The following is a 16,422-nucleotide window of genomic DNA, read 5'->3' as shown; positions in this document are numbered from 1 at the left end:
ACATGTTGCAGCATTTTCAGTGTTAAGTTAAATATGTTTAATGTAAAAACAAAATCCAAATGATTTGGCAGCCCACTTGCAATACTCCCGTGGACCACCAGAGGTCTGCGGCCCACAGGTTGGGAATCGCTACATTACAGATTATGTACCATCTTTGCCACGGGTGTGATGCCAGTGGGAATTAAACCCGTCACATGCAGTGTTTGTGCCACACCCAACTCACTGAGCTACAGGACGACGGCCAAATTAGCATTTTACCAGCCAAAGCCAAGGGGGCACGGTGGCTCAGTGGTAGAGCTGTCGCCTCACAGTCAGAAGGTCCTGAGTTCCTGTGGTTGTGTTCCCCCCCATATCTTCAGTGCCCACTGCCCAGGTGGGGTATCTCGTCGTAAGGGCCTTTCTGGTTGTGTGGAGTTTGCATGTTCTCCCCGTGCTCCCCCAGGGGGCTCCTCCGTATATAACCCCCCCCACCAAAAACATGCAGAAGATCAGATCGTCATCGTCATCTGACCAGTGACGACAACATCCGAAGTTGGTCCCTAGGCGCTGTACGAGAAAGCGACCACTGCTCCTGGCCTGCCCCCCGGAGGAAAGGACATGCCTGGATGGGTTAAATGCAGAGGACACTTTTCACCGGCCACCGTCAGCATGAGTGTGTTGTGGCCGCATGCATGTGTTGTGGTGTTTGTGTGACAATAAAAGACGGGGCTTGTCCCGTTACGAGAGTTTTTTTTTTTTTTTTTTTTTTATTGGCTTTACAATAGAAAATAGTCCCCAAGGATGGTTGGTTATCCGCCAAAGTCACTGATGGAAAAAACTTAGCCCACATTAAGTATTTGTCTGGAGCTGTTGATAATCTCCCACCCCAATAAAATAAATACAAAATATACTTCACACAAGCCTACTCTCCCTTATGTGGCTAATAATACGTTTGTAATCTCTGGAGACTACAAACGTATTTCCCGTTATGAGATATGATCTGATACAGTATATCATGTATATGACCAATTTTCTGTCAATGTGTCCACAGGCTGTAAGAGTCCTGAAGAGCAGCAGGAGTCTGACCATTACTGTTCTGACTGGCGCTGTAAGTACAACTCTGCATCCTCTACATAATATTTCCATGGAACCAGAGCAACTTCATCTCTATTGTTATCTGTCAAACTCTCTTATGCAGCTCATGAGCTTTCTTGAATTCACTTGGAGATGCAGAATCTACAGAAATACATCATGTACTGCTGAGATACAGATGATTGCAACTGTGTGTGCAACACTTCTCAACCCTTCAAACTTAAACAATACTGAATAAAATGGTTAGCTTAAACAATACTGAATGAAATGATTAGCTTGGCCAGTCTTTTTTCAAACTGCTTTTCTGCACAGTGCTCAAATTTAAAGTGAACTAGAGATTCCCAGGTTTCTGACAATATTAAATATATCGTAATACTTAAAGTAATGTGGATAGCAAAGGTCTACCGTCTTAACGACATCCCGCTTTATAATACTGGCATAGTGGCAATGGCCCCCCCCCCCAAAATTGTGTATAGCTAAAATGGTGTGAAAATGCCGCTCACTGTTGTCATCCTTATAGAAAGCATTACAACATGCAGATAAACGATATGTGCATGGTATTGATCTATATAGGATACAAATAAAAGGTGTTTATTTAACTTTGAAGCTAAGGGTACATTTATTTAACTTGGAGAGTAAAAACCATTAAGGGATCATCCATTAAAGACCTGAAAAAACAAACGTCTGTCTGCTCCACTTAACATTCCTCTACACTCAGACTGATGTGTCATTGCCTTCTTGAGACGTCACATGACCTAGATGGCGTCTGCCTGGCTGTCTGACAGGGTGACATTTATCATGAGTCAAGTCATTTGCCAGGTTGCTTACCTCAGGCCTCAGTAACTCTGTCTGTGTAATTCAGACAACAAGTCTCATCTCATTTACTATTTCCTGGTGGGTGGCTGCCGTGTGTGTGTGTGTGTGTGTGTGTGTGTGTGTGTGTGTGTGTGTGTGTGTGTGTGTGTGTGTGTGTGTGTGTGTGTGTGTGTGTGTGTGTGTGTGTGTGTGTGTGTGTGTGTGTGTGTGTGTGTGTGTGTGTGTGCGTGTGTGCGTGTCTACATTATATAGTATTTCTATACACTTGAGTGTACACTTTTTCATATCTGACCATGGCCTTTATGATAACATCAGCATAACTATCCATTATGTGCTAGGGCTGAACGATGTTGCCAAAAAAAATCTAATTGCGATTATTTGACAGAATATTGCAATTGTGATTTAAACTATGACTCATACATTTTTTTAACACACCTTGTTCTAAAACACCTTGTTTTTGGAGACCTCTGTCTCCTAACTTGTTAATTGCAGCCTCTGCGATTTTGAAATTGCCAGAGTTCATATTGCAATAGTCCTTTTTAGATGAATTGCTGGGCTCTATTATACACTATGGATAGCTTGCTTGTATACTACAGACATACAGGTTTCTTGTTGTCTCTCTGACCCTCTGCCTGTCCTCCCTCAGGGCAGTGAGCTGTTCATGACGGACGAGGAGCGGCTGGCCGTGGAGGCCCGCAGGGAGCTGGACAGGCAGGAGCTGATGCAGCAGAAGCGGGTGGCGCTGGAGACCAACAAGATCGTCAAAGAGCAGCAGGAGAAGGAGAAGATGTGAGTGAGACTGTCCTCTTCTCCAAATGAACCCTGTGTGTTGTGCAGCAATAGAGTGATGGCTTTTTTCTTCTTTGTAGAGGCAGAAAACAGACAGTAGAGCACCCATTGGAAGATAGTTGTATCATGTTATGTATGGAGTCATACAATCTGTCTTGTAACCCAGTGAGTTGACTATGTAGGGAAATGTCTGGATTGCACATACTGTATTACTCAATTGTTTTTGAAATGGCATTGATTTGATTTGAAGACATGTTCCCCTTCCAGATGCCAACAGTGATAATAATAGGATTTCTATTTACAACTGAGTGAGTGCAGTGAATATATGTTTTCCTCATCCTCAAATGACTAATTGGAAAGACAAGAGGATACAATTAAGCCCATGTACAAAAAAGCTCTCTGAACTGTCCCATCACTGTAACCTGTGAAGCTCTCTGAACTGTCCCGTCACTTCAACTTCAAACATGTCTTTGCAACCACAGAGAAAGTGAACAGGGGCTGCTATGTTTCTTTTGAGCATAAACACTGAGGATCTCAGCATAATATGTTGCTTGTCAGTTAGGGGTCACTATTTAGATTGATTTATATTCAGTTTTCCAAACCATTTGCACATTTGTCCCTGCTATGTTGCACCTTGCTACCCTGTTTCAGTCAGGGCAATGTTTGTTTTCAGTCAGAAAACGTCTCACAGACCGTCTGAGACCCACTGAGACCCATTTCATGGCGTCTTCAAGTCGAACATATTAATACACTGTGTTGTGTGAACAGAATTGTGGATTTTATGTTGAGGCCCCTGTGTCTTTGCTCGTGTTTTTAACAGGAGGAAGATGGAGATTTCTCAGAAAGCTGCTGAAGAAGAGGACCGCTATAGGAAGGAGATGGAGAAGTATGTTTGCAACCCATGTTGGGTCTTTATTGTTCATTCTGCTGAAAACCCACATATCTACAGCACACATACAAATCATTTTAAGCACCAGTCTGGTACAATTCTAACATGATAAAAAAATAGATCTGGTTGAGCCACACAAACTGGACATCTTTGTTGTCTGTCTGTCTGTCTCTCTCCCTCTCTCTCTTGTCTTTCTCTGTCTGTCTCTCTCTCTATGTGTCTGTCTATCTTTCTGTGTCTCTGTCTCTCTCTCTCTCTCTCTCTCTCTCTCTCTCTCTCTGCTCTGTAGGATTGAGGCTAAGGAGAGGAAGCACAACAGAGATTGGGAGGAGGACTGGGGAAACAGAGACCGGCCAAAGAGCCCCAAAAGTCCGAAGAGCCCTAGAAGTCCAAAGAGCCCTTCTCCTGCCCCGCCTGAGATCAAAACCACCCAGAGCTCCAAGTCTAAGAGCTCTCGTAAGAACACTCGACACACTCTACCTGTCTTATTGAAATGCATGGATCTTCCATCTACTGTATTATATAGTGATTGCCTGGTCTGACTTTCTTACTTCTGATAGCATAGAGTTCTGACACTGGCACTGCTCCATTTCATTTAGAGAATCCGCCCTGCTTATAACAGACAGAAACAAAAGAGTGATTGATCAGTATATAGATATAGACAGTAGCAACAAACCTGGGGCTCAACAACTAATATAAAACACAATAATAAATGCCAGTCACCCCCACTACAATCACCCACCTACGAGCACATCAACATATTCACCTATTCACCTTATGTAGCCTGCCCACTTGACCCATTGTGTCACGACTTCCTGTTCAAAACGCCGTCTGTTTTACCTGCTCAAACTAGTCTAGCTCACCTGGTCAGACTAGGTTTATGAGTCACAGGAAGTGTAAACACAATCAGAACTTCCGATTGTGTTTACACTTCCTGTTAGTCTCCCAAGCCAGACTGTCTTCTACATAAGGTGAATTACGGTATATGCAGGTGATAATAATCACAATCAATGCTGTGCTGCCCCCAATACAAATCATCATTTGCTACAGTAAGCAAAAAACACTCAATTCTGTGCACCCCCCCCCCCATATACAGTGTATATCAAGAAAGATATTAAGAGATACAGTATGTCTAGCACATACTGTATACAGTCTATTAATATAACTAATATAGTAGTAGTGGATACTAAAATTATCAGCCGGATCGCTGGCATGGTTAGCTCAGTTCTATCCCCTTTGCCTGTGTTTTCACCCTGTTTCCCCTCTTCCTCTCTCTTGCATGGTCCTCTGTCTCGTCTTCCCTCCTCCTGTGTGCCGTGCTGTTACCACTTTACACCCTCTCCTCTAAGACTTTGGAGCCAGCTCCTTCCCAGAGGAGGAGGAGGAGGATGAGGATGAAGAGCAGGGCAGTGACGTGAGTCCAGAGCCTCACAGTTCATCATCACAGATGTTGTAGGAAGCTGTTCATGCAAACCAGCACATGCACACTCACACAACCATCTAGATTTCCTTTGACAACCGATCCACCACTTAGCCTTAAATCTTGCTAGACACTGCTGAGAATGAAGAAATTGACACTGACAACTGGGATCCAGCTGTTGGAAGATGCTTTTTTGCATAACTTAAAAAAAGAAATTGGCATATTTCTTTATTTTATTTTTAAATTCTGCTGCATCTGCTGTTTCCAAGTCCAATGACTGACAATATGGTTTGAATACAAGAGGCTCAAACCCTTTCTTTCTATTTCCTCTTTGTGTGCTGTTGAGTTTGTTGTGGCTCTTCAGCATGGTGTTCCCACCTTCCAAAACTGGATCCAGTGATTGGGTTTAATTGAACATGGTTGTGACCTTGACCTGTGTACATCTTCCTCCTTAGCGTTTGGCTGGTTTTATCGATATGAGGGGAAGCTGCCAACACTCCGCAAGGTATTTTCAGTTGCTCGAGTTCAGTGTGCTGTGAGTGTAGCTACAACAACAAAAAGTTTTAACATTTCTGTGTGTCCTAATTGGTTCCATGTCATACAGTATTACATATTTCAGAATATAGCTTTCCTTTATGGTGTTATTGATGGAAAATTCAAGTTGTTTGCTGCCTTATCAGTCTTATAGGTGATGCAGATGTACCACTGCATACTCCTATATGCTATATAGTGTCATTAGGTATCCCTGCATGTCATGTTGAGTGGTTTGGAGTGCTGCAGTTGTCTGTCCCCTGCGTTTTATAATGATTTGATGATGCATGGACTGATGACACCTCAGAAAGGAGAGAAGAAGAAGAAAAAGAAGAAAACGTCCAACACAGACACACTCCAGGAGCAGAGGAAAAACAAGAAGGAGATGGAGTTTGAGCTGAAACTGGCCAAGGAGAAAGAAGAGATGTACGAACGAGAGAAGCAACTGAAAATCAGTAGGCTGGTCCAGGAGGTACGGAAGAAGGGTTTAACGAGATTACATACTAAATTGGAATGGATTTGGTCATGATTGAATCAGGTGTCAAGGCAAGTTAAACCATTTGATTTGTACGATGTATTGCCATGGCAACTTAATGCTGGAAAGTAAAGCCCAGTTTACACCAACGATTCACAACGAGACAAAACCGTTTTAGGACGTTGCAGGGAAAGGTTGCAGCAGTGTAAACTGGCCCGTCAGCACCAATTCAGCTTGTCAAGTCGCAGGGGCTGGTTGCAAGTAGTTGCAAGTTAGCCTAGGTAAACCCTAGCCTGGGTAAACCCATCCCCCACGTGACCTGCTCTCAGACCTGTTCTCAGTCACTATTGTGTAGTGACTGGGAACTGAGAGAGCAGGTCACGTGGGGGATGGGTTTACCTAGGCTAGGTAAACCCAGCCCCCACGTGACCTGCTCTCTCAGTTCCCAGTGACTGAGAACAGGTCTGAGAGCAGGTCACTGGGGGCTGGGTTTACCCAGGCTAGTTGCAAGTTGCAACTAGTTTCGGCGTGAATCTTTGGTCTGAACTGGGCTTAACACACCAGACGCTGAAGCGCCTGCAAATAGGTGTGAATCACTTGGAAGCGCAGCCAGTTTCCTTTCGGCGCCCTTGTTAACAGATTAGACCCTTCAGACTGGCCGCGGAGCGCCATGCTGGCTTGTGCCCGGTAGCGCCAGTTTCTGTGTCTGATCTGTTTCTTGCGCGAGCTGCGAGCGATTGTGTCAAGTCAGGCAGGATTTTGGTGCAAGTTGAGTGCGGCGCAGAGCAAAATAAAACAGTCTGGTGTGAACGGCTACGCTCCTGTTCGAGCTGAATTTACGCTTAGCGGTGCTTTCGGAGCTGGTGTGTTTGCACCGTAATTGAGGGCTAACTTGGCTGGAAGGTTTCACAGTTGTGGCTTCTTTGGCTACTGCTTGCAACCTTGTATGGCTGTGAGCGATGTACTATTAGTTGTGTGAGCATTTGAGCATAAGTGACTGACCCCGCGTGGCTCTTGACCCCGCGTGGCTCTGCCTCTGCACCAGGTTTCAGAGACAGAGAGAGAGGACCTGGAGGAGTCGGAGAAAGTGCAGCACTGGGTGGAGCGTCTTTGTCAGACTCGGCTGGAGCAGATCTCCTGTGTGGAGACTGAATCCCCGGAGGTACAAAGACAAAACTCCTCTGTCGAAACCTCTCTGCATTGACATATCTTCAGCGATGTGCTATCTTTCCATATAATGTTAGATGTTATACTTATAGGGCGCCTATACATTTTATATTTTTTTATTTCTTAACAAGTAGTGTGAGTCTCATATTATAGATGAATGGTGCTGTAATGGCATATTATAGATGAATAGTGCTCTAATGGCATATCATTACAATAAGCTTTCTGTAGAATAACTACAGGCCTACAAAGGTGCTTAAAAAGGGGCTGAGTCCTGAGAGGAAAATGGTGTCCTTAAAGTCATGAAGAATCAAAATTTGATCAGTGTCTTGCTTCCTTAATTCAACATCTGGTTATAGCGAGATATTGTTTTGGGACATTATGCAGCAACTGCAAGGGACTGTTCAATAGTGTTCAGAAGTTCAGAAATGCTTTGTGTGAAATCTTTAGCTGGCAAAGATTTGGGGATTCCTCAAAACGAAGCCCTGCAGTCCCTGCTATCAGGATTGCAACCAAAGTAAACAGGGCTGAATGCCCCAAAATACAACGTTGTGCCAGGTTGCCACTCATTTTACTTTGGAAGTTGTTAAGTTGCACGTTTTATATGATTATTAGTTGGAATGCTTATGTACGCCTACTGGTCACTGCTAAAGATAAGCTCTTTTCCAGGACGTAATAGCAATGGGATTTTGATATAAAAATATAATGAAGTAAATGTGTGTTGGCAATCTTTTGGTATTTCTTGTTAAATGTGTTAATAGGAGAAGTAGCTAACAAGGTTGGAAAAGTCATTTGTCGTTTCCCTGTGGCTTGAAGCTGTCCCCGCCACGCTCTCCCGCCTCTGAGCCCAAGGTGAAGCGTTTTGCGGGCGGCCTCCACCTGCCCACCACCGACCTGGACGACATCAAGCTGGACGAGGTGGACCCCAGCCTTCTACTGCGCGGCCCTAAGCAGCAGAGGCTGGCCCCCACCCAGCCTGGCACCAGCCACCCCCCGCCCCACCTCCCTCCACCCTCGCCCATGCTGCACCACCCTATCCCCGACTACTCCCCTCCCCCACCCCGGCCCTCCCCACAGCGCCGGCCCCCCTCTCCGCCCGCCTCATCCACCCTGAACTCCAGGGGGCGCAGTAGGCCTCACCCGCAGCATCACCTGCCCCAGCCCCATGCTCCTCCACACTCTTCTTACCACCATCCACCCCAGCCCCAGCCCCATGCTCCTCCCCCCTCTTCTTACCACCATCCACGCCAGCCCCAGCCCCAGCCCCATGCTCCTCCACCCTCTTCTTACCACCATCCACGCCAGCCCCAGCCCCCTGCTCCTCCACCCTCTTCTTACCACCATCCACGCCAGCCCCAGCCCCATGCTCCTCCCCCCTCTTCTTACCACCATCCACCCCAGCCCCAGCCCCCTGCTCCTCCACCCTCTTCTTACCACCATCCACCCCAGCCAAAGCCCCCTGCTCCTCCACCCTCTTCTTACCACCATCCACCCCAGCCCCAGCCCCCTGCTCCTCCACCCTCTTCTTACCACCATCCACCCCAGCCAAAGCCCCCTGCTCCTCCACCCTCTTCTTACCACCATCCACCCCAGCCCCAGGCCCCTGCTCCTCCACCCTCTTCCTACCACTATCCACCCCAGCCCCAGCCCCCTGCTCCTCCGCCCTCTTCCTACCACTATGCACCTCAGCCCATGCAGCACCCTGCTCCTCGCCCCTCTTCCTACCACTATCAACCTCCGCCTCAGTCGTCTCGGCCCCCTTCCTCTCCCCAGCCTGCCCCCCGGCCCCCTCCTCCTCCACCACCACCACCTCCCCCCCCCCCGCCTCCCCCTCCTCCCCCCCCGCCACCACCTCAGCAGCGCCATCAAGGGGGGCTGCCTTTTTTAGAAGAATTAGGCAGAACTGTGCCACGCTCTCCCAGTCCCCCGGAGCACAGGAGCGAATGGGAGACAGGCGGCTATCTCCCAAGGGGGGGCCTTTACTCCGCCAACCCCAGCGAGATGTCCTACCCCTCCAGCCCCAAGGTTGGAGTTTCCCGCATGACAGAAATGACGCTTGACTTCTGAATGCCTGCTTTCATTTAGGACTTTTCCCTCAGTTGACACATCACAGATCTGAGTGGTTTGATTGATAGATGGCAGTGATCTTGTTTAGTCCACAAAGAAAATATGCATTAGTAATTCAATAGAAACATGAACCCCATTTACACCTGGCATTAAAATGTGACCTGTATCCGGATAAGTTATCTGGATAAGGAAAAATGTGTTAATGCAAGCTGTAAACGCATTGTGATCAGATCTACCTGACCATATCTGGAGGTAGTCTGGCTCACATTGTGTTCGGATCTTAAACACCCCATTTACACCTGTTTTTTAAATGTGACCCGTATCCAGATAAGATATCCGGATACAGGTCACATTTAAAAACCATTTGACAAATGGCGTGATGGAGAGGGCATGGATGAGTATTTTCGATGCTGTAGGCCAGGGCCTGGCTTTATAGGCATGTTCTGGTTTATGTATTGGACATGGAATGTTTTATACATGAAGGCAGAGCAATACACAGAATTAGTGTGACCGAATGGTGCGTTCATTGATTTCCAATTCTCTTCTACCAGAGGGAAATGCATTCAGACGTTGAGCATATTGCGTTAATTCTGGCAGGCCACGGAGTCAAGCTCAGCTCACAAACCCTGCCCACATCAGCTGACTTCCCTCTAGGCTTTCAATTGGCTAATCTCATACGGAGCACCCTATTTCAAGCTGCTTCATTTCCGCCTTGTTTTCTTCCATAAATGCCTCAGGCTTTCCATGTAACACATGGAAGGGCAGGAAGCTCCCAGAAGCTGCTGCTGCTCTCCTGCCTTAGACTTTCCATGGAAGCGCATTGAAGGGTAGCTCCCAGAACAGAGCCATACCGCCAAATATAAATATTGCATAATATGATGGCTAATAACGTTTATTTTTTTAACTATAGTGGTCTTGACAGAAATGTAGTTAGTGGTTATTGCTGTTTGCTAGTAGCTCTGTGATTTGTTACATTGAGCGTAGTATTGCATGGTGTGTGCTTTGTAGTGGGGTGAGATGTTGGAGTTGTATTTGCTAATGTTGCATGCTGATGCAAGCAGAAAGGGGCGTTCAGCCTCTGAGTGTGTGTGCGGTGTGGCTGTATGTGTGTGTTTGGTAAGTAATTGAAGTAGTCCTGCTAGGCATTAGCCTTGGGAGGCAGCTGGATTTGCTCGAGATCATCAGATCCTGATCACGTGATCCATCTTGCCACGCTCCAATCTATTGTACGGGTACGGTGGTGCAGTCGGTAGCGCTGTCGCCTCACAGTTAGAAGGTCCTGAGTTCGATTCTCGCCTGGGACACTGTGGGCGCTGTGGTTGTGTTCCCCCCCATATCTTCAGTGCCTACTGCCCAGGTGGGGTATCTCGTCGAAAGGGCCTTTCTCTCTGTGTGGAGTTTGCATGTTCTCCCCGTGCTCCCCCCAGGGGGTTCCTCCGTATATAACCCCTCCACTAAAAACATGCAGAAGATCAGATCGTCATCGTCATCCGACCAGTGACGACAACATCCGAAGTTGGTCCCCGGGCGCTGTACGAGAAAGCGACCACTGCTCCTGGCCTGCCCCTCGGAGGAAAGGACATGCCTGGATGGGTTAAATGCAGAGGACACTTTTCACCGGCCACCGTCAGCATGAGTGTGTTGCGGCCGCATGCATGTATTGTGGTGTTCGTGTGACAATAAAAGACGGGCTTGTCCGTTACGAGAGTTTTTATTGGTTTGAATCCGAACCACCAATGGTTCGCACCAATCAGCGTCCTATGAGGCAGCTACGGGGCGGGCTTTGGTGGGACCGCAGCGAGAGCGAACCATCTGGCCTGTGTCAGGTTAGCTATGCATGGGATGCCTTTGAAATCTCAGCGCTGAATTTTCTGGGCTAATGTGAGTGAGTGCGTGCGTGTGTGTGTGTTGCAGTGTTATTCTTGTAGTGTTCTAATCTGTACCTGCCAGGAGGCTGGATGCTTGATTGTATTTCACTGTGGTTCAGGTTATGAGAAATACTTCCCATGCCAGTCGTATATCTACATCAAGCAGTGCCTTGGTAAGTCTCTCCCTGTACAATTAATTATGCAAGCACTCCCAAGTTTCCACTTTTTCACATTCAACATTAAGAGCTGAATAAATTTGTGCAATTTACTCAAAAAGGTTCAACCCATTGGGGTAATTATTTTCTGGTTCTGCTTCTCACCTCACCTCTCTCTGGTCGCCTTGAATTTTCCTGACTTGATGACTTGTGTAAGCTTCCTGTTTGAATGCAAACTTATCCTGTGGTGTTGCATGGGAACGTGGTCTTTCCCCAATAGCATTTCGCTCCCAGTCCGCCCAACCAGAGGCATCAGATGACCCCAGTTATGGCTAAGCCTGTCATGCTGCCCCAGACCCAGACCCAGCGCCCAGAAATACACAGACCTGCCCTCCGCTCTGATGGCATGGTAAGAAACACACAGACCTGCCATCCGCTCTGATGGCATGGTAAGAAACACACAGACCTGACCTGCCTTCTGCTCTGATGGCATGGTAAGAAACACACAGACCTGACCTGCCTTCTGCTCTGATGGCATGGTAAGAAACACACAGACCTGCCCTCTGCTCTGATGGCATGGTAAGAAACACACAGACCTGCCCTCCACTCTGATGGCATGGTAATAAAAACACACAGACCTGCCTTCTGCTCTGATGGCATGGTAAGAAACACACAGACCTGCCCTCTGCTCTGATGGCATGGTAAGAAACACACAGACCTGCCCTCTGCTCTGATGGCATGGTAAGAAACACACAGACCTGACCTGCCTTCTGCTCTGATGGCATGGTAAGAAACACACAGACCTGCCCTCTGCTCTGACGGCATGGTAAGAAACACACAGACCTGCCCTCTGCTCTGATGGCATGGTAAGAAACACACAGACCTGACCTGCCTTCTGCTCTGATGGCATGGTAAGAAACACACAGACCTGCCCTCTGCTCTGATGGCATGGTAAGAAACACACAGACCTGCCCTCTGCTCTGATGGCATGGTAAGAAACACACAGACCTGCCCTCTGCTCTGATGGCATGGTAAGAAACACACAGACCTGCCCTCTGCTCTGATGGCATGGTAAGAAACACACAGACCTGACCTGCCTTCTGCTCTGATGGCATGGTAAGAAACACACAGACCTGACCTGCCCTCTGCTCTGATGGCATGGTAAGAAACACACAGACCTGACCTGCCTTCTGCTCTGATGGCATGGTAAGAAACACACAGACCTGCCCTCTGCTCTGATGGCATGGTAAGAAACACACATACCTGCCCTCTGCTCTGATGGCATGGTAAGAAACACACAGACCTGCCTTCTGCTCTGATGGCATGGTAAGAAACACACAGACCTGCCCTCTGCTCTGACGGCATGGTAAGAAACACACAGACCTGCCCTCTGCTCTGATGGCATGGTAAGAAACACACAGACCTGCCTTCTGCTCTGATGGCATGGTAAGAAACACACAGACCTGCCCTCTGCTCTGATGGCATGGTAAGAAACACACAGACCTGCCCTCTGCTCTGATGGCATGGTAAGAAACACACTCCACTGCAGTCACCTCCTTCCTGGACACAACTTCCAACTTTGTAGGGTTATTTGTAGGCACACAGGCATGTTACACAGCGTGCCATCGTCTGGCTAACGAGTCACATGAGTCAGGGAAACAGACAGAAACTGTGTATTGCTATGATCCCTCTCTGTGTGGCCCTGGACAGCTGTTTCACAGAGAGGCAATCTGTGGTTATTAAATCACACTGGGGAGTCATTCCTCCTTACAATGAAATATAACCGCTAATGAAATACAGATTATATGTTTTCAACCTTTATTTATCCAGGGAAAGTCAACTGAGCATTCTTGCAGTTCTCTAGCAACACTCTGCCTCACATTAAATAACACAGTCGAACACATTCACACCTGGGAGCTGCCGGTGTGACTGCAGTCTGCTCTGTTGGCTACTGAGCAGGTGGAGGTCAAATTCTTTGCTCAAAGGCACCTTGACAGGGGCCGTCCGGGTAGTGTAGCGGTAGATTTCCTGCCTACCAACACGAGGGGAAGTTCGCACCCCCGTGTTCCCTCTGGCTTGGTCGGACGTCCATACAGGCACGATTGGCTGTGTCTCAGGGTGGGAAGCTGGATTGGGGTTATGTGTCCTGGTCACTGCACTAGCGCCTCCTCTGTTCGGTCGGGGTGCCTGGTCGGAGGGGAAGGGAACTGGTGGGAATAGCGTGATCCTCCCACGTGCTATGTCCTGCCGGTGAAGCTCCCCCTATCAGGTGAAAAGAAGCGGCTAGCAACTGCGCATGTGTTGGAGGAAGCATGGTGCTAGTCTCGCTCTCCCCAGATCGGCAGAGGGTGGAGCAGCGACCGGGGCAGCAGGGGGGGGGGGGGGGGGGGGTTGGCAAAGTAGAATTGGGGAGAAAATGGGGGGGAAATCAGGGGGGAAAAGCACATTGACAGCATTTGATGTGGGAGAGGACCTCTCTGCCCGTGTTTTGCTAGCCGGTCTGGATATTCAGTCTTCTGGTCACACTTTACACTAATAATCTATTATTTATGAGTTAGGTTTCAGGATTCAGGATACAATATGCATGTTATAAGTTTAATAAAACATATTGGCATTTCAGAAGATACATGTTGAATGGGGAGGATTGTGTCCATGCTATGCTATCATCATCAACGGAGTAAATGTTTGTCCCACTGGTGATGTCACAATGTTTATGGCGTCATCACTGATGTCACTGATGATGTCACAATGTCTATGACATCATCAGTGATGTCAGTCGAGCACTCGAAGTTGAGCAATTGGGCGTTGCGCATGCAGGCGAGGCCATGCAGCAGTCGAGCTGCAGGGCGGGCGAAGCGAGCCTGCGCATGAGATTTCTAGTTCCGTATATGGCCTCTCAAACCAGGCTTCCTATGCTGATCTGGAAAGTCTGAAGTAGTCTAAGGGGAAATTAATTTTAGAATGTCTAGGTCTTGATAAATCTGGGAATTAAGAGAAAGGTATTGCTCATCAGTCCCAATACAAACCTGACCACACATTTTTATGCTGTTGTAGAGACCGCTGTCATTTCAAATATCCTTTGTTGTTGTCAGGAATAATCCCCATACTGCACTCACAGAGTGATATGACATGTTACAGTCACATGACCCAGCCACTGTCAGCATCCATCACACTGAGCACTCACCGGAATCCAGTAGAGAAATATGCTGCCTTCAAATGGAACTCATGAACTCATATGTACGACATGGGAAGTCGTGTAAGCGTCACAATATCGTGAACTCTGAGCTTATAGAAAACTTCCACTCACAAAGTCGTGAATACCACAGGAGTGGGGCGCTCATTATGGACTCATCTCATGAACATGGTCAACACAACCCCATTTGAAGGCAGCAATAGCCTTGAGAAGTACTGGATGTCATAAATGAAAAGTTAGAAGTGTCGGAACCAGTCAAGCACCTTGGTGAGAATGTGTTGATGGGAGATAGTGTTGAAGTGATGTTCACTAATGGTTGCTCTGATCCTGTGTTGTAGCCCCCAGAGATGCTGAAGCGGATGGTGCCTTACAACGCAGACTTTAAATCTAGAGAGACAAACAAGAGACAAGTAATCCATACATCACAGGTTCAGACCACCTCCGTTTCTCAATAATTTACTCTTGAGTGCTTTCCTCCCGTTCCTCTCTCTATATCCATTCTCTCCACACTCGTACGTCAGGTTTGCTGATGGCCTCAGCGATGGCTCTCCATTTATTTTTCAACCTGTCAGTTTTCTGTTGGCTGCATCAGTGCTTTTAGGTACAGTTCAGAAGCTCATGCATCAGTGCTTTTAGGTGCAGTTCAGAAGCTCATGCATGACTGCGCTTTGATTGATTTGGAGCAGACCACACTGTGAGAACATAGTGTGGGAATGCATGAGTGTTCTGCTTTTACTGCTCTTCTTGTTTTTGGTCTTTACTGTCAAGGATCGTCTTGTAAAGGCTTGATGAACACTGGATGCACACTGCCACAGTGTACTGTTATTCAAGAATGTGCTTGTCATTCTTAACTTAGTGTTGTGTGCTGTTCTGCTCAGGCTATCAGGATACGATCTGTATTACCGTTGTTTGCAGATTGTGCCCTTTTCAATTACCTGCATTGTGCACCACTGCACCAGTCTCATTGAGATTATCTTTGGTTCAGAGATGCCATATCAGCCAGATCCAATGAATGGGAATTTATCCCCGCTCCGGCTGCTGTCTCCAGCCACAACAAATTGATTATTTTACAAATGGATTTTTTGTTTTGTTCTTATTTTTTATGGGAAGGTATCACCACAGGAATCTGAAATGAGCTGTTAAGTAGATGGATGTGTGTTTTCTGCAGGGCCACACAGAGAGAAACATGGGTCTGTTAGTCATGTGGATAGATGTGCTCTCCTCTGATAGGTGCTCTCCTCTGAGATCTTTCCCCCTCTGCTTCCTGTTCCATTACATGGCTCTTGCCCCTGTTTGAAACGTTATGGATGTTTTTCTTTGTTTGTGTGTTCCTGGGAATTAATCTTGTGATAAAAATTTAATTAAGATGCGAGCATGCTATTCCAGTTTATTGTGATTCTGTCCATGGTTTCCATGTTTATACATAATACAACTTGACCATAGAAGTGGTTGTCAAAGGAAATCTAGCCATCCAATTTTTCCCCTCACCCAATGACTGGTTACATGGCAATATGCCTCAGCTGTTTTAGCCTTACCAGACATTTTCTGTGACTGTTTTCAGAGCCACGGCTACCTTCATTAAATGTCTTTGTGTCATGTTTGCTAATCCCCCCCACTGACGTGACCTATTTAATGAGCTGTGTGTTGAATCTCTTTCAGGGATTTCAGAAATATGAGGAAGACTTTGATCCCTACTCAATGGTATTGTATGCCTGCGTTTGTCAATACTAGCTCAATGCAGCAAATGCACCGAATCGTTAAAATCAAAGTGGCTCTTGCTAATTGGAGAGCAATCTAAACGTTGTGACTCCTCCTGAACGAGGATCTGTTAACCCACAACACAACAAACGCTTGTCAAAGATTGTAACTTGGCCTTATTCCCAATGGAGGCCTTTTTGAACTTACATCACACTGGGAAACTACTCAAAAGACTGACATGTACAAATGAAGTAAATATTTTGATAGAAAGGGCAAAAAAATCTTA

At 46.9% G+C, this 16,422-nt stretch overlaps 1 protein-coding gene across 1 annotated transcript in view; it reads left to right on the top strand.

The window, feature by feature from the left end:
- ush1c (Usher syndrome 1C) overlaps positions 1-16,422 on the top strand; it is a gene marked incomplete at its 3' end in the record, with an annotated part of 34,401 nt that overhangs the window by 13,364 nt on the left and 4,615 nt on the right. The window contains exons 10-21 of the mRNA XM_083654755.1: positions 1,031-1,087; positions 2,534-2,676; positions 3,497-3,562; positions 3,855-4,021; positions 5,441-5,490; positions 5,824-5,988; positions 7,037-7,153; positions 7,972-9,180; positions 11,210-11,263; positions 11,526-11,654; positions 14,777-14,848; positions 16,098-16,139. Coding sequence (XP_083510881.1) covers positions 1,031-1,087; positions 2,534-2,676; positions 3,497-3,562; positions 3,855-4,021; positions 5,441-5,490; positions 5,824-5,988; positions 7,037-7,153; positions 7,972-9,180; positions 11,210-11,263; positions 11,526-11,654; positions 14,777-14,848; positions 16,098-16,139 — 2,271 coding nt within the window. The remainder of the gene's footprint in view (positions 1-1,030; positions 1,088-2,533; positions 2,677-3,496; positions 3,563-3,854; positions 4,022-5,440; positions 5,491-5,823; positions 5,989-7,036; positions 7,154-7,971; positions 9,181-11,209; positions 11,264-11,525; positions 11,655-14,776; positions 14,849-16,097; positions 16,140-16,422) is intronic.

Source organism: Poromitra crassiceps, assembly GCF_964638095.1.
Source record: "Poromitra crassiceps genome assembly, chromosome: 18".
NCBI classification, from domain to species: Eukaryota; Metazoa; Chordata; class Actinopteri; order Beryciformes; family Melamphaidae; genus Poromitra; species Poromitra crassiceps.
This window is presented reverse-complemented; position numbering and strand designations above follow the sequence as displayed.